Source organism: Coloeus monedula (genome assembly GCF_965178545.1).
Source record: "Coloeus monedula genome assembly, chromosome: 3".
Classification (NCBI taxonomy): domain Eukaryota; kingdom Metazoa; phylum Chordata; class Aves; order Passeriformes; family Corvidae; genus Coloeus; species Coloeus monedula.
The window spans coordinates 31,768,942-31,795,299 of NC_138783.1; the positions used below are offsets into that span (position 1 = coordinate 31,768,942).

Below are 26,358 nucleotides of genomic sequence, written 5' to 3' on the forward strand. Positions count from 1 at the left end.
CCAGTCTTCCACTAAAGCCACAGTGAACAGTGTATGCCAGAAACTGTTCTTCCTACTTGAGATTTCAGTGCAGATTTCAAGGAGGCCTTTACAGAGAACACCAAGGGACACACTGCTTAAACACTGCTCATTCAGTGGAAAGGTGCTGAACATTTTGAAAGGGAGACTGCCACTTTCATTAGCACTATTCAATCACATTTATGTTCCCTGGCAATACAGCAACTTTGGAGCTTCCCACTCAGATGAGGGCTGTGTGCACCTATATCTTCCCTTCCAAATCCCCTCTATGGCCTCATCTCTGCTGAGAAAACCCTCCTCCTTGGGAAATACCTGTGCAACCTCTCCATGGCTCACACAAGGTGAAAGGAGCTGTGACCTCAGCTGAGGGCAGGGAGCACAGCTCAGGGAGGAGGTAGGAATTCTGGTACCACTCCTGCATTAACATCTGGAGTGCCCACCTGCATGATGTCCTGAAGGCTTTCAGTGAAGGACAGCTCAGCCTCCACCATATAGAACTCTGCCAGGTGCCGGCGACTCTGTGAGTTTTCCGCTCGGAACGTTGGGCCAAAGGTGAACACGTGAGTAAAAGCCCTGCAAGGCAGCAAGAAACAGGTAGGTCAGGTCCAGCACACAACTGAGTCTGTTACACCTAAAGTCCTCACTTTTCTCCCAGCATCTAGAAACAATCATGTTTCCAATTCATCTTCGACCAGTTTAATGGCACTGCTGAATAAGCTGCTGTTCCTGTTCCGTTCCTTCATGCAGGCATGGAGAGGGGTTATTCACAGCTCCAGACGCAGGGAGGTTGCACACACATTATTCACCTTTCTCTGAACACAAGTCATGCTCAGGACACTTTTTGTGACTTTGTGGGAATAAAACCCAACATTCTGCAGAACCACATAACTAGAGAAGCACCCAGATATTGTACCAGTCACGCTCTCCTCATCCACGTGCCTTTACATTTTTTTGGCTGCAGTGCCTGACCTTCATGGGTGCTGTGAGACCCCAGTGCTCAACAGAGCAGAGCGGGCCCTGCTGCTGGAGTTGTTTGGCTTGTGAGCACTGAGGGGTGGCCAGTGAAGCCCAGCAGGATGGGAGGTCTATGGCGTGCAGTCCCCCTCTAGTGGTAAGACAGAAGTTCATTGCTCAGAGAGCCATCGAGATAAAGAACTCGGCTCTTCCACACAGCTAAAAATGGTTCAACTGAAAGGGGTCCCTACTGCACAGAACACATCTGGGATAGAGGTTGATGCTGAAGCAACCAATGCATTTCCTATTATGAAGCCATTTCTCCAGCCACCTTTTGAGGAGTCTATTTAAATACATCCTCTCTTGTTCTCCAGTCATGTCATGCTGTGTTTCCACTACCTCCGTGAGAAACCTTCCTACCAAACACCAACACACCTTTAAAAGTTTTGATTTTATGTGGGAAGCTGCACTCCAGGCAATACCTTTTACACTGTGGCCTATGAACACTGGGCTCCTGGATGCCCTCAAGCCAGTGAGAGGTTCCCAAATAGATGCTGTGACATCTGTGCTTCCTCTCATGCTTCATGGGAAGATAACCATGACTGGGGAAGAGAGCAAGCTGCTTCAGAAGAACCATGAACTGGGCAGCTGCTATCTTTGGTACATCTTTAACTTGATGTTATTTTTAGCTCTTAGCATGTAGGAGAAAAAGAACCCGATCAGTAGAGATTAACCACAGTCTGACACTTGAGAAAGGATGCATGATAATTGCTGGGGCTGCCATTTGACTTGCATCTTGATCTGCAAGCTTTCAACTTAAAAAGGATGTTCACTGAAGTTTCTGAACAGGCTAATTTTGTTAAACTGAAGTTTAAATAAACAAACACTACAAAAAACAGCATTTTTCCTTTGCCCCTTATGGAGACATCTGTGCTACAAATAAAAGAACACACACATTCTGCTTCACTCATCTGTTCCCTCATGTCACATGTTGGTTAAAGGTTATGATCCAAAGAAAGAGCACTTTTTTTTCCTTGAGTTGCTAGTAGTAAACACACCAGAAGAAAGTTTCAGGTCAAGACTCTGAATACGTAGCCGGCCCGTAGGTTTCTTTTCCCCGTGGCTCTCTTTTCCCTCATCCAAATAACACACTTTCTGTCTCCACTTTGCTCTTGTACCTGTATTCTCATATATGACCACAGCATTTACAACCAGCTAACTAGATTTTGCAGCAAACATCTTTCTTCAAGCATAATTTTCAGCATGACACTTTTCCCTCTGCTGCCTTTCTCACTTGCTGAGATGTTACAGAAAACTTCTGCCACTCCGTCATCCTCCTTCAAGCTGCCCTTTGCTGTAGCATCTACAAAACCTCAGCAATGTTTAGATAAGCGATGTACCAAGACTATTACTCACTGCACAGGTCATTCATTATTATATCATCAGCTCCTTGTGATCCCCCATCTGTAGTCACCTGCTGTCCTGGGTTATACAGAAATTCATGTTCTTCCTCACACAGCTTTTTGGTTTGGTTTTTTTTTTTCCCCATGGTCCTAACAGCACCTGGCACAACAAGGTCTTGGATCCAAAGCGTGAGAGCCTCAACTGCTATAGCAAGACAAACAACAAGTATGAAACAATGAGTCATGCAGTCAAAATCATTCTAAGTTTAAGGCAGAACTGGTCAAAAACTTTTGTTTTCCGGGTTGCAGATGATGGCCTGCAGTGGAAAACAGGAGACAGATGCAGGTTCTTGCTCTACCTGTCCCCATGTTTCAGGCTTTTGCTAAAATATTTCAGTTTGAGGCCCTCCAGTTAAAGAAAGAATTTTTCCTAAATAAATGAGTATAGTCACAAGTTCAGTTTGTGACTGAGCCAGGATCAGACACAAGATGAAAGTATTTTGAAAAGCTTGCAATTGCTGAAGTACTCACTCAGGTCTGCACAGTTTGATGTGCAGGTCTCTAATGTCTCACTGACATGAAGGCCTCAAAGTAACACTGAAAGCTAAAGCGTGACACCAGCTGGCTAGCAGGAGATCCTGTCCCACAGGGCAACAGTCTGGCTTCAGGGAGAGACATTTCTCAGCAGCTGTCCAGGCACAGGCACTGACACATCAGTTACTGTAGGTTACCGTGGCAGAAGGACAGTCTCCAGCAATGCAGGCTACTAAGACCCTTTTGAACTGCACTTACTTCCTACTGATCAGCAGCCCAAGCATGATGACTAGTTACTCATCTTTCAAGGGGCTTGCCGATTGCAAGATACCTAAAAGCAATAAAAATTAAAAAAACCCCACCCTCTTACTGCTTCAAGGTGTCAACGATGGTCAAACACTTCATAGTCAGAGATCAATTTTGTACTGCAAGAATAAAGCCTCTCTGTGCCCAAGACAGAGCTTTTGGGGAGAGCAAGTGCAGAACAACTCTCACAGGAATCAATTTCTGTCTTTCCTCAGCTCTAGGCACTTGTACACTGAGAACCCCCTACATTTACAAAACGAACCATTAGCACGGCAACTCTATGGACTATCCTGAGGTGCCCATCAACAGTATGTGTAAGGGCTTTGTGACAGCTTGTAGAACCTACCATTGCTGGAGTCAGCTCCATCACTGGTGTGGGGCTGAATTTGCCTGATCCTTGAAAGAAGGGAAAAACAACACTCCCCTTCCCCCTTCCCCCCCCCCCCCCATCAAATAAACACCCATCTGCAGAGAGGGGAGGAATCAGTCATTTCTCAGGCTAACTGTAAAGGGAAAAGACAGAAACAAGTAACTGTGAGAACTTCACCAGAATCATGGGACCCTGGCAAAGGGAAACTTGCCAGATGTCACGCTGGCAAAGCGATCAAAGGAGCGCAGTAAATGCAAGTCATCTGGTAACAGCAATGTAGCACTGACCAGAGGCCTGGACACGACAGAGAAACACAGCTAAAAATACAGTCACTGTTATCAGCCCCGTGTGTGAACATATACAGTTCAGTGTGCCCTGCCACTCAAGATAGTAAGCAAATGCACGCTGTAAAAATCCAGCCTTTATTTGTACTTCATCTGCTATAAAAAATGTATCTGGGATTTGATACAGTATCACACTGAGCACGTACAGATATATCAGAAAAGAGGGATGGGAGCTGACTCTGCTCGGATTTCGTGGTACTGAGAGCAAACCCAGTCATTTTGCTCTGGGTGCATTCAGCACCTAGCACAATGGAGCCTTAGTGCAGGGCTGTGACTCCTATGCTCTATGATGTAAATAATCAGTCATTTAACATTCCCAGACCTCTGCAAGACTTCCAGCATTTAAAAATAACTTGAAAATTCTGGCTAAGTCTCCAAAAGTGCCTAGGTCAGTTCGGGTTGTGGGCACTCAAGAGTCTTAAAAAAAAAAAAAATCAGTAGTGCTAATTCCTCATCTCCAACAAAAGCATACACACAGGAGAGGAAAAAAAAGCCCACTAATCTGTTGAGCCTTTTTCCTTAGCCATTACAGGCAGAGCAGTAATGTCTGTAACACTGTCCTTGTACGTGCTACCACAGAATACAAGAGAGGCTTTGAAATGGGTCCCTTTGCAGTCAGCTTTGCCCAGATCAGAGCTCTGGACAGCAAGCCTGAGTGCATTTATGCAGTTCACAGGCGCTGCTGGGGTCGACACCACAAGAAGGCACAGAGCCACTTAATTAATTGCTCCCTTCCTGTGACTGTATTTCACTCTGCCCAGTTCTCTGGGAAAATTTGAGAGCTTAATGTGGAGGCCAAGAGAATATCCCCAGCACTCCTTCCGACACACTGAAATGCATGAAAAGGCAGGGCCCCATCCTGCAGAACATTGAGCTTGCTCGCCCCAGCCCAGGGAAGGGCCCAGCCACTTTTAGCTACAGGCTCCCAGGAGTCCCTTTGGACACTGAAGCAGTACCTGGAAGCGTTGCTGGGGCATAGCCATCCTCTGCACAGATGGTGGAGGCTCGCTGTTGCACAGCCCACACTTGTGTTCTCCACCCTAAGATCAGCCACAAAGGGAGAAACTTCCCCCCTTTCACCTTTATTTTACACACTACTAAAACAGTCTCCAGAAGCAGCCACCTTTGGGAGCTTTCTGCCACGCAGAATGAAAGCTCATTTCGTCTGAGTTCGCTGACACTTCATTATAGAGGAAGTGATAGAAACCAATAGAGAAGTAAGAAGTATCCATACCCAAAGCTGCTTAAATCATTCTTTTAATTAAACTCATGCAATGTTTGTAGGCCTCAGCATCTCTGCCTCACTGGCAACTTTTACAGTGCAATCCAAATAGAATTAATTGTGCTGATGGTTCCCAAGCCAGGAATGGATTGTGCCCATTTTCTGAGCCAGGACTCCACACTGCTACCGAGGTAATAAAGACTTATTTGTGCTGTTGAACCAAGGGGCTATAACTCTGAACAAGGCTATTAATCAAGAAGGTGCAATCCCTGCACAGTCAGCTTACAGCCAGTGCCAAGGTCACACCACACAGTAGTGACACAGCTGGAGGCAGAAGCTGGTTCCTGTGACTCAGGGCTGAGCACTAAACCACACCAGTACACACAGGGAGCAAAGATGTTTTTCAAAACTTCATCGCCCCAGTGATTCCCACTGTAAGCCATAAAAATACATTACCAACATGGCAGAGGGGGAACAATTCATTTCCATGGTGCCCTCACTGTCACTGCAAAATACAACATGTCTTCATAAACACAAGTATATTGATTACTCTGGCAAGGTCTGCAGGGACGAGTTAAGCTGAACAGTGACTTGTGCCAAATTTCATCCTTGGTCATGCCAAGTGAACACAGTATGTGACCCTTCAACACTGTATGTCCCCCTGCACCATAATCCATCAACCCCTCTGTGCCATACACACACTAAAATATAGAAAATCTAGAAATAATAACTTCTAACCCAAATACAAAACAACACATGACATCAGCAGAGGAGGAGAGAACAGCAAGGTGACCCTAAAGCCCAGGAGTTTAGCTTTATCTACCCATTGTCCTTTCCCTTAGGAAGGGAAGAAGTTAATAAAGTGAGCCATCTGATTTAATTCCACTCTGTTCTGTTATGACCATATTCACTTTGAGCATGGAGGACCTGCCTGCTCCACTGAAATAAGCAGGTGACTTTGCTCAGCTGTCAGGAGACACCAGTTGGCTGCAGTGCTTGACCTGAACATGAATGGGATTGTTTAGGGATGCTGAAATTTTTATGTTGAAAGATATTCTGGCCCTGTGCACAAAACCACACACACACAGACAACCACTCAAAATATCACCCCAATGTCTCCAGGGTCTAGTTTTTGGAGGAGATGGAAACCCAGAGCTCCTAATGACAATAGTGAGGGTACAGGTGCCCAGCAGTGTGGAGAACAGGCAGAATATTTTATTCTTGAGCTGGGTAGACTGTGTTAAAAAAGTACCTGTCCGAGTTGGACAGAAATATCTGGGTTTTAATCTCAGTGTAAAAATAATACTCCCATTACTATTGTCTGGTGGTTGGGATTCTGCCCAATGAAAATGAACATTTCTGTTGAAAAGGCAGCAGAAGGGACTGAATTTTATCCAGAAAAAGCAGTTTTCAAAGACTCCTCATAGGACATGCCATTTCTGCCTGCCCTCTGGGGAAATGCAGATGAGAAAAGCTGCATCTTGACAAGGACTTTTGTAGCAGTATGTGAAGCTCAGGCTTGGCCAGCAGAGCTGGGGTGCTGAGTGCTGAGGTTTCAGCTCATGCTGCGACAAGATGGGACTGTACTTCCTTTTGTAAGCAGCCAAAATTAAACACATTAATGAAAAAAAAGAAAGCTGTCTAAGTTCCCAGACAGGGACTGGGAAGTGCCAACTTCCCCCTGCAGCAAGTCAGACTGAAGCAATGCAGCAGCTTCTCTCGCTGCAACCTCCAAAGGGCAGAGATGCACGATGCCCGTGAGGTCACAGGTACACAGCACCCTCCTGCCATGCTCCAGGACCTGTTTTCCCCTTGCCACAGCTTCTGCTCCAGGTTCAGCGGCACAAAACAGGAGATGGGACAAGGATCCTTCCCAGGTCCTCCCCCTCTGCTTGAATATGATCCAGGCACACTTGAGTAATTAACAACAAAGTGACCCATATACCCTAATTATCTGGCGAAGCACCCAGAAGCTTATTAAACCTCAGAGCAGAGCTAGACAGTGGATTGTAAGTCTTCAGATGGCAGGAGAGTAGGGGAAAACTGAGACAAAGGACACAAGAGTTACTCAGAGCCATGTAAGTTGTGTGCTCCACGCTCAAAGACCTGATCAGCCTGGGTCCTCCACCCTTTTATGCAACAGTGTTGTACTTTATTCTCAGTGGAGGAGTCTTGCTTTGTCCTAGTTTTGATATTATTGTTTCTAATTAAAGTCAATAAAATGACTGATTAGCAATGAAAACTCAAGCTGGGTTGATGAAAGCCACCAGAGTAGCTGAGCATTTATTTAAATAACCATTTCCCATGCTCTAGTTAACAGAGATATTCTACGTAGGAGCGATACAAAATGTTTCAAAGATTTCAATAAAAAAGGTAATCATCCCATTGACTTAATCATCCCATTGACTCCTACTCTCTGCCATAAAAATTACATTACCAACATGTTGGGGGGGGGACACACACATGTGGATACTGGGCTCTTATGACACAGATCCTACAGCACCTACTACTGATTGGATAGGGATGGTGAGGTATTCAGTGAAGAAAAGGGACCATGCACTGGATTCAAGACAGAAACATACTGGTTTAGCTTAGCTTACTTGTAAAATGAGGACTGAGAATTTCAGCTGATGACACCTCTCACCAGATGAGCACAAAACCTGTTCTTCTCTTGCTACCTGCACTTGATTTTTACAGCATGGACATAATACAAAGAGCACATAGTCCAAGACTGCTGGGATTGCATTCAGCCCTCCGTGTGAGGACCCCAGAATATGGCTGAACTGCAGCTCTCCTCAGCACACAGTCACCATGCTTGCAAGCAGATTACCTGCTTCTCCTCCCAAAAAGGTGGAGAGGAAAAAAGGACCAACAGGATACCCATGTGGACTGTAAAGCTCCAGCTAGCCAAGCAACTCTAGACTCACTGTTGTACTTACATAGTTCATGTATTTGGCTTCCCAGTAATATTAAGTCACTAACAATCATTGCAGCAGTCATGAACCAGACTGAAGCATGCAGTAATTGATTAAAACCAGACATGTCACGGTTGCTTTTTATAGATCCAATTAAGTGTCAGCCTAATTAATGGAAGTTAGTGCACTAATTATAAGAGTCTGCATTATGACTCAGACTGAAACAAATGTTGTGCAAGAAATGTCAGAAATTTTTTTCAGACATCCAAGATAAATAATTACACTTATTTTTGTTACTTCTTAGCAACAGGAATGTTATACAACTGGACATCATTCCTGCAGCTGCATTCAGAAGTATTTAAAATTATACAGTGTAGAGCAAATATTTGTTCAAAGACAATGCAATCTGTTTCATCATTAGCAAGTCATTTTGGAACCAAATTTTAAGAGCGTGTGTTGCCAGACTGCTGAGAATGAAGCCTCTTTTATGGAAGGCAGCCTCAAACACATCTCCGGGTTCTGCAGTGTTTTCTTGAACATCAGAATAACAGCTCTCTCTCTCATTCTCCATCCTCCATGCTTTGAAAAACACTGAAGCAGTGGCATTTTAAAAGTGAAATCAGTGTGATTTCAGCACCTTCTGCAAACAACAGGAAATTCACTGAATTCAGCTCTCTACAAACTCAGGCAGACACAGCCAAAATAGTCTGGATGACTGAGATGCTTTTTAGACCCTCTCTGCAACCTGAAAAACCAGTTGCAGGATTGCAGAGAATATTTGGATTAGGCAGAAGAGCAGCCTAATACATGATGGTTTAGAAATCAAGAAGATGTGCTTGAAGAGAGGGGGATTAATTATGCTGCAACTAAACCAAGTTTGATAATTAGGTGTTAGCAGGCAGAAGTCAGTAAGAAAGGCTGAGATTTTAAGATAGCAGGAAAACACAAGTCCTGGGGATGTTGAACTGAAATTGAGCTAGAGAGATAATTCACCAAGATGGTATTGTGCCTGAAATAGGTGGAGAGGACAATGAGAACAAAGGCAAGAAAAAACTCAGAAGAAGAAAATTACTTGGGCTGGAAGGGAGCTCAGGAGGTCATTGGTCCAGTCTTCTGTTCACAGCAGGGTCAGAAAGAAGGCCAGACCAGCTCAAGGCTCCATCTAGCTGTGTCTCCGATGAAGAGCACATAGTTTCTCTCATCTTTTCCAATGCTTGACTGATTTCTTCACGATTTTCCTCCCTAGGTCCACTGAGACCTTCAGTTGTTTCAACTTATCCCCACTGCCTCTTGTCCTCCTGTCATTCACCACTGCAAAGAGTGGGGCTGTCTTGTGGAGAACCTCCTTGCAGGTCCTAACAGGCTGCTGTCAGGCTGCCCCTCAGCCTTTCACCCATTTGCAGCGAACTTCAAGAGAACATGAGATGAACAAGAGAGGAGAAACCTAGTGAAGACCTGGTGAGAGAAAAGAAACAGGTCTAAGGAGGGCAAGGAATAAGGAGATAACTTATGCTGCCATTTAGGGAGGGGATAGCTCCCAGAAGTTTTAGGAAAAGCAATTTTATTTAAGCTCATGATGCAAAAGGCAGAACAGACAGTGCCTGGGATGAAATGTGGCACCAGGGAAAAACACTGATGTTAAACTATTAACAAGAGGGGCTGAAAAGAGAGGAACAGGTACAACCTGTGGGAAAGGAGAAGAAAAGAGAAGAAACTGCAGCCAGCAAGCTGTACTTCTTGACAACAATTGGCTTTGGCTTGTCTCCAGTATGCCTCTGAATCATCTTCAGCTGTCATGGACCCTCCAGCCCAGTTCAGGTCCCCAAAGGGGCCTTTGCCCTCCCCAGAGGATCAGGGGGCACAGAAATGCCACATGGACTTCACAGCAAACCAATGACATTTAAAACATATCAGGACACAGACAGCCCTACACTTTTACCACACACACTGGTTACTGACTCATCTGAGACTGAGGAGACTGAAGGGGAGAGCTGTATTACCGAATAAAGACTTTTCTGGAGACCTTAAAAAGCCCATAGATTTACAGCAGCTGACAATGATTCAGACACGCTGAGCAGACAAGCTAGATGCCGTCACCGCTACGATGAGGCACAATGAAAAGAGAAGTTGTGCCAAGTAGGCCATTTGTGTCACACTGAGAGACAAGATGAACTCCTCTGACCTTGCCTTCAATAACAAGCAGACATAGCACAGAAGACAGTCAATAAACGCAGGAACATCTCTCTCTCCCCACTCTTCCTCAAAGAAAAAACTTGCCAACTATAAATGGCTCACTGTTCTCTCCTGTGATCAGGAATAGCATCCCAAGCAGCCCTGCCATGAAACAGAGCCCTGGACAACACACAAGCATGGGCACTAAGGTGATAGTCTGTGGTCTGCAGATGAACTCTCTGCAAGGACACAGAAGATGTGATTCCAGACTCATCTGGTAAGTCTTCTCCATACCTCCCCTTTCCAGCCTTTTCCAGCCACAGCTTGGAGGTTGCTCATGAGCTCTGTAAAACTAAAACGTAACCCCAAAAATACGTGACTGCCTATTTGACCTTCTGTTACCTACTACATACACCCCCATGGACAAATTCCTACCTGCCTCTCATACCTATCCTGCTCCACCTCTGGTTTCTAATGGACTTCTGCAGGATCTGTCTGCCTCCCAAGTCCTGCAAGTCACAACAGAATATGGGCAAAGAGTGGATGGGGAAGCTTCTCCTAGCGTTTCCATCTCAGTCTCCTCCCACAAATTCTCAGGGACAAAGCGTTCTTGAGAGCCTTAAGACTGCAGCATGTCAACATTGTATTTAAGCTAAAGGTAATTTTGGAAGCCTGGATCATTTTATGGACATGAAGAATTTAGTCTGGCTAAAACAAAGGGTAAATTTTACAGAATCAAATTCAAAACAGATAAATCTTAACTGTTTTACCTGATTTGTTTATTGGGAAGACCAGAATATTTCCATTTTGGAGGTGGAAGACTCACTTTTTACTACTCTAAAGATTAAGGGTGAAAGTGTCAAGTCTGTCAAAGAGAGAGTTCTCTTTCATAACGGGTTTGGTCTTCATCTACACTGAATTTTCCCAATAAATTAACTAAATTAGTACATTGAGCTGCTGGAGCGAAATCAGCACAATAAGCTTTATTTGAAGGCACATTTTTCTGAGGACTTACAATGTGGATTGTCCTCAGACATGGTACTTCAGCCCAATCACTGCTGGCCAGCTGATAGAGCCTGCCAGAGACCAGATCTCAGGCAGGTAGCACTGCAGCTGTTTGCCATGCATCAAGGGGCTTCATCTTGCACTTACGGTGACTTTAAAAACACTTTCAAAGTGATCAGTTTCTGCCCAGTGGAAACCTCCTGAAAATGGAAGGGATAAAACCTAGCTTTGGAAAACATGAACTGTAGAGATCAGCCTTTTCATGGGGGAGTTCTGACCGGTACTTCTAACAGTATTTGCTGTCCATACTTCATATGCAATGTTGAGAATCAGTGCTGGAGTTTTTTTATGTAATCACTGTTGCACAGTTTAATTGGATGATGATAAATAGCTGCAGTGAAGTTGTTCAAAGGGCAATTTTTGCATATAAATCAATACATACAAATGTTTTCAGAAATCTCTTTTCTGCCTGGTTTGATCTCCCTGAGAGACATGGTCTGTTCTCAGACTGGCTCAATGTCTGCAATATGCTGAAATACTCAAGCTACATGTTCTTGATAGACAGGATGTTTCTCATGTGGTGCCCCATCTGCTGTGGCCAAAGCACAGGTCACTTGGCAGCCAAAGACTGGCATCATCTCAGATATTAGCTGGGGAAAGTCAATGAGGAAGAAGTTTCTTTAACTGAAGGGGGGGGAGGTTTTGGTCCCTGGAAGATGGGATGACATGCATTTGTATGTGTTAGACTTAACTGACTGTCATGTCTTGTGACCTTTACTGAAAGATATAATTCCACAATTTAAATAAGTCCAAAGAAAGAATATGGATTCTAATGATCAACCTGAAATACAATCTCACTCTATTACATCAGTCTGTACCCCTTAAATAGCACACAGCATGCTCTAAGATAGAGCAGAAAGCTAAAGTGGGCAAATTACCTCTCTGGTAAATACTTCTTCCATTGATATCACTCAGATGCACCTTGCTCTCTAAGGATGGATAAATAAAAAAATCAATGCTCTTCAGCATGCAGTACATTACAGCTTCATGTTCCTATTTTACAGTAGTGTGTTGTTCTTACAGGCATTTTAAATGAATCCACGGCCATCTAAATTTAGATAAGCTGTGTTTATTCATAATGAGCATAGCTGTTCTGGGAACCTGCTCCTTTTATTTTTATTTTATTTAAGTACACTGAGTTATTGAGGCCTGCAGCTCAAGTGGTATTGAATCCCTTCAGTCTTCAAAAATAAATGAAGTTCTTCTAGATGAAAAAGCACTGCAGTGATGCATCACACAGCATTAACTCTCTAGATGCTGTGAGACCCTCCAGAGCATAAAATCATTGAATGGTTTGGGACGTGACCCCAAAGACAGTGTTATTCTAACCCTCCGGCCATGGGCAGGGCCAACTTCCACCATCCCAGGCTGCTCAGAGCCCCATCCAGTCTGGCCTTGAACACATCCAGGGATGGTACATCCACAACTTCTCTGGTAAACCTATGCCAGTGCCTCACCACCCTCAAGTAAAGAATTTCTTCCTAATTTCTAATTTAAACCTTTCCTCTTTCAATCTGAAGCCATCCCCCCCGTCCTGTCACGCCATGCCCTTGTCCAAAGCCCCTCCTCAGTTCTCTTGTAGCCTCTTAAGTACTGGAAGGGGCTCTAAGGTCTCCCCAGAGCCTTCTCTTCTCCAGGCTGAACAACCCCAGCTCTCAGCCTGTGCCCATATGAGAGCTGCTCCAGCCCTCTGTCTAGGCTGGCCTCTCACTGCCCATCATCCAGTCACTGCCACTCAGTCCATTTCTGGCAGATATCTAACTGATACCAACGGGGCAAAATTACCAGTTGGGAATATCCCATAGACAAAAACTTCTAATTTTGCTCACCCTGCCATTACTTCCAAATGGAGCTGGCCAGAAACTGTCAGGAAGGCAGGCACGTTGAAGAAATGGGTCTTTTCTGCAGATTCCTTTGCCTCACTTGATGTCTGTAAGTAAAAAAATGAGCAACAAGTCAGACTATTAGTGTTTAAATAAAAAGCACAGCACCCGGCTCATTTTCCCTCTTTTCAAAGCATTGATTTTCACTTTCCTACCAAGATGAACAGAGAGGAGGAAGAGAAGAATCTCTATCATTTGTAGTTTGAAGCTTCATACAGCACTGCCTTCAAAATTCAATTTCAAGCCTGATGAGAAAATGGAGGAGTGTTTTCTGTGTCAGTGCCACTGACTTTCAGAAAAAAAACTTTGAAAAACAGTGTTATTTTCTTTTCATGGGGAAATGAATTTGTTTCCATTGGAAAAAGACAACCAGTAATCAAAAAAAAAAAAGAGAATGCAATATCCTCTTAAGACTGTTAATTGAGTTTTCAAAAATATCACGACTGAAACAATATTAAATCAGAGACACATCACAGCTTACATATTACATAGGCACTGAAAAATAAACTATGTTTCATTTCAGCTTTTGCATGCTTTTTTCAGGTCATAAGATATTTTTAGCATAAAAATCTACAAGTAATGGAAAATTTAGGAAGCTCAGTGTTCCATTATGAAAAACTTAAAAAAAAAGTCCCAAGAGACAATAGCCACAGATTTTAAAAAAGACACACAAAAGTTGGTCTGAAAACAAGAATAACCTTTAATATTTACTGAGGCTGTCAAGCACTAGAACAGGTCGTCCACAGAGGCTGTAAAGTCTCCATCTGGGGAGATATAAAAAACTCAGCAGCAGAGTACCGGGCAACTTGCTCCAGCTGACCCTGCTTGAGCACAGTGAGATGGTTTAGATGATCTCTAGAGGTCACAGCTCTGTGACTTAAAGAAACATGAAGATAAATGATACTGTGTTTCACCATCTTGTATATTTCAATGTCATCCCTAAGCTCTGGAGGAGCCAAAGGTTCAGGAAAAAACAGAATGAAACTTCAAAGCTAACCGAAGGTCTGGCGGATCTACATTCATTTCCAAACGAAGACTTTCTTCTGATAAGTTTGAAATACCACTTTTCAAAGTGTAGCTCCTAGGAGTTATGCTAAGTGTTGCTAGCTCAGCTAAGTATGCCACTACCTCCAGCCACCCTACTCCTCAACTTGCTCTGTCACAGGAGCCTTGTCTGCCTGCCTTTGATAGCCTACAACCTGCCGTTTTTCTCAATGGGTTTGAAGGTGTTGCTTTTGTTCTCAAAAAGCTCTGCTGCTCATCACAAAGATGAAACAGTTGACTTCCAAAAACCTCAGATCACAAGGCAGTTTTATCTCTTCACAGCATCACACTAAAGAAAATAGCAAGCTTGCCTTGTTCCACAGACATCAATGAAAATATGATAATTTGTGGCTGTAACCCCAGGACTGCTTCCTTTGTTTCAGAGGTTTTGAGGTTCTAAAAAAACCAAACACCAAACTCCAAGGATGCAGAAGCAGGCCTCTATTGTTTTCATCAAATAAACCCAGAGCATTTGCTCAAAAGCAATAAGGATATTAATAAACATCAAACATTCACATACCGCAGCCCTAGAACCATGGCCAGAACACTAAAGAGAAGAGCCATGTACCACTGGTTTCTCTCTCCCTGCAAGCTTAGTTCAGCTCTATTTCCTGTTTCACCAGTGAAAAATCCCACCTAATCCTGTAGGATGCAACTTCTAAACAATGAGAAAGAGACAAACTGGAAGCAAGAAAAGAACAAGAATCAGCCATGAAACCTCAACGCTTCCCCCCAAATCCACAAACAGGTTACACCCGTCTCCAGGAGCTGGGGCCTGGTTCATTTATAATGACTTTGTGTCATTTTTCATTCTCCAAGCCAGATGTGATCTCAGAAAGACATAGGGAAAATAGAAACACAGGAAATGACTGGAGAAAGTGAGACATCTACAACTCAACTGGGCTTCTGAAAACCTGCAGCCCATTTGAGAGGACATTGAGAGAACCCAAGACGTATGTTTGCATTGTGAGCAGCTCCTGGATGGCTTCTGACAGAAGGTGAAGGGTAAACACAGCAATATTTAGATAAAATTCTCTCTCTCATCCTAAGGCACAATACTCAATACAATGGGTATTGTGAGCTGCAAGACAGCTCATGCAGAAAACCTTTCCATGCAGGAAAAATTAAATGCCTCCCTTTTTGTTCAGAAAGGGCACCTTCAGCAAGGGGAGATCCCATAATTAGCAGCTGCACATTTCACAGGTATAAACATCAGCTAAGCCACTGGAGGTGATTCCTCCACTTTACACACTTGAGCACAGGCAATATTCCCAAGCACCTGTGCCCCAGATTCATGCTCAGCCTTTTAGATCAAGCTGGCTTCTTTATTATATGAAACCACAGCCACTGGTACAAGACAAATAAATGGTAGGAGACACTATCCCTTCACTGCTGACACTGGGTGAGACTGGCTTTCATGACCATGACTAGCAAAATGAAGCAACAACACTGTGGTGCTTTTACTTCAATTAGATGGATATTTCTCCCACTTCCCAACCCCAAAACACGGACTTGATAAAAGATTAGGAGGGAATTATGGGTGTCCTTTTAAGCTCTCTCAGTTCCAAAGTCGAAAACCTACCCAACTTAGAATGGGGGAAGAGGGAGAGGGAATCTGTATGAAACATCTTGGTGTCTCAGAGTAAATGCGCTATAAACATACTATTATTTGACATCAACTTCAAAGGCTTTTTATTCTCATTCTAAATACAAGAACAACTGGATTTAGTACCTGTTTTGTTCTCCATCTCCTCAAATGTCTAATGATTTAATTTAAAATTATTCCCTTTGATGTCAGTCTTGTATTAACTTCTCCTTGAGGCAATTAGCTTCAGGAAAGTACAAACTGTTTGATTATGTCTTACACTCTATGCAAGCCAAAAGCATGAAGGGATCAGAGAAAACTTGAAAAGCTCATAGAAATCATTGCTGCAGCTCTACCCCAGGCCCACTCTACTGCGCTGCTGCAGCTTCCCAGCAACACATGTTTAATCCAGATTTGCCCTCTGTGACACCCCATTATAAACATGATTGGATTTTCCTTTTTAGACAACCCCTGCAAAATTCCTAACTTCCAAGAAGTCCTCCTTGCAATTCCAGTCCTAATTCTGATCAGCTGGACTTGCACTGAGCAATAGCAGCTGGTTCTGCTAAGACAAACATCTCATAAATATGTACTGGAACACATAACATCTCATAAATACAGACTGGACAGGCGGATATGAATCAGGTAGAAACAAACAGAAACTGGGAGAGCTAGAATATGAAAAAGCAAGCCCTCCCTCATCTCAGGTGCAGCTTACCCTGATCCCTGCTGAGCACATCTCTGAAGTACCAGTCTCCCAGGAACTGGCTGCCTCCCAGACCATCACACATCTCTAGAAGGGAAAACACCTGACAGACACTAATACTGTTATGTTTAGCTGTGATTCTCCCCAGCAGATCCCAGCTTTCTTTGGCACTGACAAGGATATTTTTCAGTAGTACCAAAGGGATGGTAGGAGTAAGTTTCTGCATGTTCAACAGCAGGTACATATTGCTGGTGCCACAGCCATAAACTTACACCTTCAGGAATCTAAAAGCTTTGACATTCACTCCTGTGAGCGAGGGGCAAAAAACCCCCAAAAGACCAACACTGTACAATCTCCAGATGCATTTTAGAGAAGAACTATACCTGGATGGTTCTTCAGGTTTACAGTTAAATATCCTTTCTAAGTAATGAAATGGCCTGATCCAGATTCTGGGTTCAGCCAAACACCATCCAGGTGCCATGAGGTGTGTGTGTAGGAAGAGACAAGCCTCATATAGAGCACATTTTACCTCCACTGGAGCCAACAGGTAGAGTGCAGCACTCTTTAGACATAGAGAGAGTGGTCCCAGGAAGGGATAAGGTCACAGGCAATAAACACTGCATGTGAAATCTACTTAAAGGAGCTGTGAATGCATGATACAGCTGCTGGGCTTTGGAAATCACTGCATTCTGAGTTCTCTCAAAAGGCTGCAGCTGGGCAACAGGGAAAGTGCTGTAGAGACCCACATTGAACAGATGGAGTGTCCGGGGCCAGAGAGGCTCTTACAGAGCACAGAGAAGCCCCCACCTTCTGCACAGCACCTGTGGGTGGCCATACAAAGAAAATTTTCCAGGGAGCAAAGTGGAAAACAGAGCAAGAGACCCAGAACGTAGGGAGCCTTCAACACTGCAGACAGAGTGGGAGGCTACTGAAAATAGCAGGGAACAGACACGCAGCTGGGTCACAAGGACAAAAGTAAGGCAGATTTCCTAGGACGCAGCCACAGAAGGCGACTGGGTAAAGTTTCTTGGAACATACAACGCTGCTAAGAATTTTAGACTTCAGAAGAAAAAAAAGAGAAAAAAGCAAAAAAAAAAGCAAGGAAAGAATTTGTGCTCAGGTGGAGGTGCTAAAACTGCTGGTATAGGGGAATTATTTTCAGATTAAAATAAAATAAGGGCTATCTTTCCCTGCTGATCTGCATTCTCTCTATTTCAAGAATTACCTTGTCCTGCTTTAGATGATATTACAACACTGCTTTCAACAGTCAAAGCTCTTCTAGTGTTTTCAAAAAATTTACTTTAAGGAAAGAAGCACAAACAAGATGCTTTCTCCCCTGCATGCTCTCACCACAGGAAGACAATGTCAACAGTGCAGAAATCCACAAGGTGGTGTTGCTGATGTTCTCCATGTGGGTTAAGGTCTGCCTAGTCATTTTCACACTTCTGGAAGTTTCTTCTCAAACCTACACTTTTCAGGTGCAGAAGTTTCCTCTGGAGTTGTTACCGTCTTGTGACTTATTTATTTTTTAAAATTTCCTCTGCTTACTGCACTCTTTTCACCAATGCAATACTTCATTTTAAAAACATTCAGTTGATTTGCCCAGCAGAGAGGGAATGGATTCTCCCCCATCCCAAGTCCTAGTATGAGAGCATCCCAGCCAAAGCTATGTACAGACTAATCAGTACACCCAAAACCAAACAAAGATAATGAGGAAGCTGAACATGTAAACAAACACAAATCCTACAGGATTAAGAGTTTTAGGAATCAAAGACCATATTGCAAAAAGCCTTTTCATTCTAACTTCAGATACGTTTTTCCCCCATCTCTTCAAGTTCACATGTAAAAACATATTCCTACTCTCTTCACTTTCCATCACGTCCAAAGAATGCACAGGCCTGAGCAGCCATCAGACATTAGTCAAAGGATTAAAATTGTGCCAGTCAGAGAAAACAGCTATTTAAAGGCAATAGTTCGCAGTGGGTACAAAAGCAACCTCTACTTGGGTTCTTAAGGCTATGCGACTGAAGTTTTCAACTTACTCCACCTGCAGCAGGTCAGCTGAACTGGTGAGACTGTTAGTTCTATACACTGCCCAAGGGAACTAAAAAAAACCCCAAAAGGCAGAAAAACCCCAACCCGTTAACAGAAAATGTATTGTAACTACTACAAACTCAGGAGCAATAGGATACCAATTCTGGTTGCAACTATAAGATAGGTCTTAAAACTTAAGGAATAGGATTTAAATATTTTTTGAAACTGAAGAATCTAATTTGAGGGTTGCTTTCATCAATTCCATCACCAGAAATCTTAGCTCCTCCTCAAATATAAGAGGAACAGGAATTTATATTCTCCCTTGGCCTTTTCAAACAGTGAATTAAAAGCTAGTTTAAAAAGTGACTGAATAGAGCAGACAGGAATGTCTTGATAGTTGGTTTGGTTAAAAGCACAGGAAGATTCTGGGCTTTGTTGCAAATACCACACCCTCATTATTACGTCTGACACCCTTCTACCATTCTTATTTTGTGTCTGACAGCCTCACATGCATGGTCCCAGGCAGGCTTAATCTTCCCCACGTTTTCACTGTCAAAAAACAATGTCACTGCTCCAGTGGAGTGAAGTGATCCCAGCAGGATAGCAGGCAGTCTTAGATCTCTGCTAGCCAGGACCAATTGTGAACAGGGCTTTGCAGAAACAAAACTAAGTGCTAAATGAGGCCAGACAATGAAGCTGTACTCAAAGAAGAAACAGGAAATCAGGGAGAACTTCCACGTTCCCAGCAGCAAGTGGGTTTGTGAAGCCCTTCCTTTGTGGCACAGGCCATTTAATGGGATCTGACTTGGCACTTACAGCACACCTTTCAAGCACAGCTGTAGCTACATTTCTCCAAGACAGGTATTATTTGCACCTCAGCAATCCCATTGGAGAGGAGTAAAATATCTGTCTTGAACCATGATCCAGTTTATACAAGTTTCAGGCTCACAGTTTAGCACCTAATTCAACATTTGCATCAGGGCTTCTGTCACTACCAGCCACCTACGCTGCAGTCCTGCATCCTCTACAGCTTTCAAGTGGATACAATTTGTACCAAAGACGCAATACACTGTACAGCTGCAAACTGCATAATGTTTCCATCATTAAGTGTCACTTGTTTTCACATCTTAATTTGCATGCAACAGCCCGGAGTGAACCCTGGGTAGCATTAAGGCATCTCAATTAAACAGGAACAATTTAGTTTAGCTAATCAACCCTATTGTCCCAGCAAGCAAAAAGCTGAGCCACGTGTACTGGTCTGGAAGGGAATCACTGGTAGCACAGGTTAGACCTTGAGATCCTGAAGAACAAGTAGACAGAAGCTTTTTTTGTCATGAGGCTGTGCAGAGTGGAAGACACGATCCCACAGAAAGTAACTGCTACCTCAACAGTTTTTCTTTTGCTTACAGATGAATCACCAGCAAAGCTGGAGCCAATAAGCCTAAGTGGCAAAGGATGCCGTTGCTTGAGACAGAAGAGTGAATTTCAAATACAGAAGTACAAAACTCAGACGGAATTCCGTATGATTAATGACTGTGGGGTCAGGAATCATGAGAAATCTGTGGGGAAGATCTTAGTGGTTAGGGCTGTTTCAGTTTCACAGGAGGTTCTGACCCATGATGTGAAGTACTCTTATAATGATAGAGTGAGGCAGTAATTTGGTAGTTATGGGGAGGCTTGACAATATTGGGGGAGAATTCTGACATACAACAGGTGTAGCTTGTAGGGACACACTGGTGAAAAGGAGTTTCAGGTATTGCTGACTTCTTTTTAAGGATTATCTCACGGTGAATTATATTCTTTGTTTCAAAGCTAATAAATATTTAAGTGTAGTAGTCTGTCCTGAATGACCCATCCCATCTCTTGGGCTCTTATGATCACATCTTTCTGTTTACTAAGATGTTCCACCTCCCTCTGTTATTCTTTGCAAACTTTTCCACAGCACCAGGGATACAACAACCTCATCAGTACAAAAGGTGCTGAATCATGCAAAAAATAGCAATAAAATAAAAAAAAAAAGATAATGCATCTGTTTAACTGTCTAAATTATAAGTTGAAGAAAAGGATCGCTATATTAAAAAAATAATCACAGGAGTACATAAAAGGGTTTATAAAGAGACATTTCCTCTAACCTTCAACAACTCAAGAATTGCTTTGCCAAAAAAAAAAAAAAAAACAACCCAAAAAAACCCCAAAACTTTATGCAACCCAACTTACCCCAATTTGAAAGAGTTCCCCAGCACCTTCACAGTCATTGGATGTAATTATGGGGGTATGAATATGCACGTATCCATTATCCTGGAAGAGACAGAACAGCAAAGTTAACGAGGTAAAGATATTGAACATCATCCTCAAGGATGACATCAACCAGCACACATAACTTGGCCATTAGCCCCCAGCCAGGACAGCACATGTAGTCTTTTGGGCAGCTTCTGCCTTACAGGGACAGATGACAAACTAAATGCCAGCACGATTTACAAAGCAGTGTTTACTACCTGTGTGTTTTCCTCCAGGCTTCATAACCCAAAGAGACTTAGGTCATTACTATGAGTTTTTTTGCAATGGCCTGTTTCCACACCATTCTCCTTTCTTCTCACTTCCTCCAGCATTTTTATATTTTTGGGCAGTTTCAATCAAATTCACCCCTATGACCTCAACACCTTGTTTCTTTCAGCTTTTTGGAAGGCAGTGGTTAGGCAAAGGACACTCTTCATGTGCTGCATTAAAATAAGCTGTCAAATGTGTTAGATGACAAAAATCACACACAGGATGAAAGAGACACCTTAAAAACACCCAAACACCAATAAAGTGTCAGTCCTACCTCGCATCTTCTAAGATACTGAAGTCAAGCTGATTTTAAGAGGCAGGGTATACCCTGGCTTGGTCATGTTCTAGGTACCTGCAGAATTACACATTCATGTAATAGCTCATAAATCCAGCAGAGGCCTCCAAAACAAGGAAGGCTGAATGAAGAAAGAGCCCCTGTTTTCTGGATTTCTCTGCAGTGCAGCCATAGGCTTTTAAAACAGCTGCAACCCAATATTCAGTGGATGGATACATCTTAGCTTCACAGCTTTTACCAGAATAATACAATTCAGTCAGTCACATGAGAAGTCCTAGTCCTTACCACCAGCTAGTTAAGGGGCTAGGAAGACAGGAATAGTATTTAGTGCCCACTCTCAGACTCAAACTAAAATTAATTTGGAATGAAAAGCTCATATGGACATGCAATGCCTTTTGTGGCAGTACAATAACACAACCAAGAGGGAGCAAAGTCCCTGCAGTCAGCTCTAGGCTACCTTGGTTACAGGTGCAAAGACCTCAGCTCCTCACTGGGATCCAGTTACTGTGAAGAAAGAAGTTTTGGATCCAGAACAACTTGCTTTGCCTGGGGGAGGAAGTTTCAGTCTACCAGCACAAAATGTGGGCCTCTGACACAGTTCCCTGCATATTCAGAGCCCTGCTGGTTACACGGCCTCCCAGCTCTACAGGAGATGTTTGAAAAAGGCCTAAATTCCTCATACAGTGCTAGCAGATGCTGTAAAGAAGCGCATTTCACACAGAAGATTCCTTACATGCTTAGGAAAGTAATGCAAACTGCACAGATCTGAAATAAAAGAATCCCCTAAAAACCTCTGGGATAATTCCCCTTATAAAAGCTTCTAAAATAATTCACATTGCATTACTGGCCCTCACAAACCTGGAACTTAATGTGCAGAGTGGAAGCTGCCATACAAACTGCAACTATCTTACTGTGGCTAGGAACAATGCTCCTATCCTGCATGGACCACAGTTCTCAGGAGAACATTTAAAGAGGACATTTTAGCTTTCAACATCCAAACCAAAGGCACTTGGCAGTAGTCATTCATTCCTGGAAATGAATAGGCTAAAAAAGAGATGCTTTTAAAGTTACAGAGAGTCTCAGTAATTTTGAGTGTGTATTCAAATAGCTCCACTTATTTTCTTCCACTATTAAGCTCCTTACAGCTCTGCAGAGTGAAAACGCTCACATTATTCTTTGTAGCTATGGTATGTTCTGACACTGTCACATTGGAAATTGCAATATTCTTGGGATGATGCAGGTAGCAATTTTAGAAGACTTCCTTCCATTAGAAATGGAGCAAACAGATATAGTACAGACATTCCTGGTGCTAGGAGAGTTCTCACATAAGCATGTGTAAATATCAAGTCTGGGACCAAATCTTCCCTATTCCTTTAAAAATAACTTTAGTGTAGCTGCTGCTGCTAAATTGATGATACATTCTATTTTATAATAGAGCTCTGCTCTTGAGCATTGTAAACAGGAAGGTATGTCAGAGCCTGAGCTGGAGTTGATTTGGAGAAGCAAAGCCTGAATAAGACTTTTTTTGTATCTGGGCTGCCTTCGGTGCCCAGGTTTGGAAGCACATATCGTTGTAGGCAATGCCATCTAGTGGCTTGACACCGGCACAGACTGATTCCCAACAGAGCCAGCTTCTGTCTTAGGAGCAGGCACAATCCTGAAACCAGCAGCTTTACCTGACGTGGGATTTCTATTAAGCTCTTAAAAAAACCAAAAAACACCCCCCACCCCAAAAAAACCCACAGAAGTCACCCAAATACCATGCAATTCCACAGACACTTCTTAGAGCAAGCAAGCCTTCTTTGCCACTGCAGGCAACAAAGACCAGCAAACCTGGGACCAGAAATTCATCTTTACATTTCTAACCTCTTCCTTGGGTTATTATTTATATGAATTTTTTTTTATTATTACATATGAATTTTGTCATCAGAGTGCTCTGAATATGATTCTATTCAAACTAAAGCCAGCTTATCTGAACTAAAACACGTTTATTTCCAGGAATAGCTTTAAAAAAAGGGCTCAGGTGCGCTAGAAGGCCTGTTACCTTTCTTTATCTACTCACACAAAGAATCGCATGGCCTCTATGTGATCTGGCATCAGAGCCAATTCCCTCCCCCCCTGCCTGCCCAAAGCCTGTGCTGTGCCCACAGCTTGAGTGACACATTCAGAAAACACAGGTGGCTCCCACCCATCAGTTTGAAATGCGTCAGAACAGGAGTCTCCTAATGTCAGCCAACAGCATCCACACAGATTTGTACTGCACTAAGAGAAAGGCAAGAACTGAGAATAACAAGAAGCTCTGAGTCAGTTTGTCTGTGTTCCTGTATCACAGATTTTTCCATGTGGGAGGAGGTTTCTGTCCAAGGACCGTAAGGTCACTGCAGAGGATAGGTTAAACAAGTCCACATTATGTTGTGTTCCACAGACCACACGCTTGCAGGCAATTATATTGCAACTCTGTGAAAGGGATAAATAACAGGAAATGGGTGGAAAGACACTGACAGGCCACAGACGCGCTAACCTGATCATAAGCAACAGTCTGGCCAAGGCCCAGCCAGGCCCAGGCCTGGAAAGAAAACCACTGTGTCCAAAGTCCATACCATGCAGGCAAGATGTCACACTCCTTCCCTCCTAAGCTGCTCCCATAAAGCCAGCCTGGGTGGAGTGCTCTACATGTCAGGCTCAGTACAGAAGGGAGTACCTGGAAGAAGGAGTGGATGCCCGCAGTGGCTTCGCTGCGGATTCGCAGGAGGGCACCCAGCGTGTTGCTCCTGCAGCGCAGGTGAGGGAACTGTCGGACATACTCCAGAGGGTGCCTCTCCTTCATCTTCAGGGGAAATGACTGAAAACAACAGGGAAATCAAAATAAGGGGGTGAGAACTCGGGAGTCAATGCAGTTTTATTGCTGTTCACAGAACACCATCTCTCCCTACTAAAACTCAATCACAATTACAGACCACAGAAGAACTAGATGCTTTTGCCTCTCTTTTCTGGTTATTTTGTGTATTTTATAATGCTTACTGCAGAGCAAGAGCCATGAACACAAGAGGAGGTATTAGCACTCTAAAATGCTCCACCTTCTGGATGCTGAGCCCCCCTAAAACCTAGCTGTTCACCTCACTGCTGCAACAACAAGCTGGTTCTGAACGTGCCTGTGGTAGATACGGTTCTTCCAGATGCACAACCTGGAGTGTCTTGCCAGTTCCGCTGTTCCTCCAATTCATATCCGAGCCAAACTTACCAGGTAAGCCACCTGCACAGGTAAGTGCTTCAGGGTGGGACAAAGGCAAACTCTTAACTCTCAGCCTGAGCAAATTTTCCATGGCGAAATGGCTCTGTCCCAGAAACAAGCTTTCATGGTGATCCCATGTTTCTCCTTTGATGCAACCTACAGACACTGCTGACAAATCAAAGTCTGCAGGACCACTCAGACTGAAAGAAAATACAGTTTCAAGTATGCTTTGCTGGATACTTGGACCTTTAAACCCTGATTTCCAGCAGTCCCACCCCTCTTGCTATAGTGACATACCCAAATATCACAAGGTCCCACTACACGAATGGTTTCAGCTTGCAGCTCCATGTTTTGCATCCTATGAGGGCTTTTGACAAGCTTCCCTTGAACTTCCACTGCACTTCCAAAAGTCAGGTCTCTAAGAAACCAAGAAAAAAAACCAGCTTAACTAGGTGCTGATACAACAACATTCAGAAGAGAGATTCTTGTTAATTTAGCTGGACCACTTGAGATCACAAGAGATGCTGTAGCCATAGAACTTAACTGATGAAGTGAAAAATTATTAAGTGCAGAGGTGGGAATGTGAAGAGATTCAAAAAGCTATAGAAGAATTTAGGACAAGGCAGGAATGTTGAACACGTGGGGAGAAAAGTGACAGGTTTCTATTAGAAGGGGTTCTTGGTGGGGACAAACACAGTATATAGTAAAAAATTATTTTAAAAATCTTTAAAAAACCAAGTCACACACAGAAGTTTCCTGAATCATCCCAATACTCCCAACCCTAGCCCAGTAAGCAACTGAGAGTAACAAACAAAAATTAAGCAATAAAACAAGTGCATTATTTTACAATAGAACAGATGTGCCTATCCAGGGGCTATGCCTGGTGTGCCAGCCCTCCAGTTGTTACAGAAGAGCAACAGCACCCTCCAGAACCTGGGGGACAGTTATCCCTGGCTACCTCATGCCATTTCCAAGCAATTCCAACAGCAGACAAGAACGCCTACACTGCTGCAGCTACTAAGAAAATTGGGTCCAAACTGATCTCATAGGATTAATCAACTGATCCACAAGGCCTCAGCAAAGTGGAGACAAAGTAGTCTGACATTCTCCCTCCTAAAAGTGCATCTAGAGATCACAGACTGCAGTAGTGTTTTTCCTGTGGTCAGGTGCCAGAGGCTGGCAAGTCCCTGGCACAGGAAAAGAGGCCTGAGCAGACCCCTCCAAGCACTGCTCAACACATATATTTCTCCAGTTATTTCAAATGGACCCACCTCTTTTCCAGGCTGGGATCAGCAACCACCTGGAGGCTTTCCAGAGAACTCCCATCATTTATGTGCAGGAACAAAACTTCCTTCTGGGATCGGACAGAGCGGACCCAGCCCTAGAGGAAAAAGAAAAAGATTTTGTTATTTCTTGGCAGGAATGCTGTGAACTCATGCTCTTCTTCCAGCTGAGCTGGACACACCACTTCAGGCCAATTTCAGCTTCTTACTGAAATCAAAGTAACTGTTTCTTTAGGGGCAAAAAAATAATGATAATAAAAAACAAAAAGAGAAAAAAAGTCAGTGTCAGTTTTTCTTCTGACTTCAAAGCAGAGAGAAACAAATCCTCAGGCAGAGACATCCATCTGAGGCAGAGTTTCTTCCTGAGAACAGCAAGGATTAATAAGATGTACCTGCATCTTTGCGGAGCTGAGAATAGAGAGCAACAAAGTGCTCTGAAGATGTAA

At 43.4% G+C, this 26,358-nt stretch overlaps 1 protein-coding gene across 1 annotated transcript in view; it reads right to left on the minus strand.

Annotated features, from left to right (window-relative positions):
• The window catches only part of NARS2 (asparaginyl-tRNA synthetase 2, mitochondrial), a 49,448-nt gene that overhangs the window by 20,224 nt on the left and 2,866 nt on the right, over nt 1-26,358 (minus strand). The window contains exons 2-7 of the mRNA XM_082279290.1: nt 25,901-26,010; nt 24,927-25,047; nt 24,099-24,239; nt 20,773-20,853; nt 13,133-13,233; nt 459-591 (exon numbers count right to left, since the gene is read on the minus strand). Coding sequence (XP_082135416.1) covers nt 459-591; nt 13,133-13,233; nt 20,773-20,853; nt 24,099-24,239; nt 24,927-25,047; nt 25,901-26,010 — 687 coding nt within the window. The remainder of the gene's footprint in view (nt 1-458; nt 592-13,132; nt 13,234-20,772; nt 20,854-24,098; nt 24,240-24,926; nt 25,048-25,900; nt 26,011-26,358) is intronic.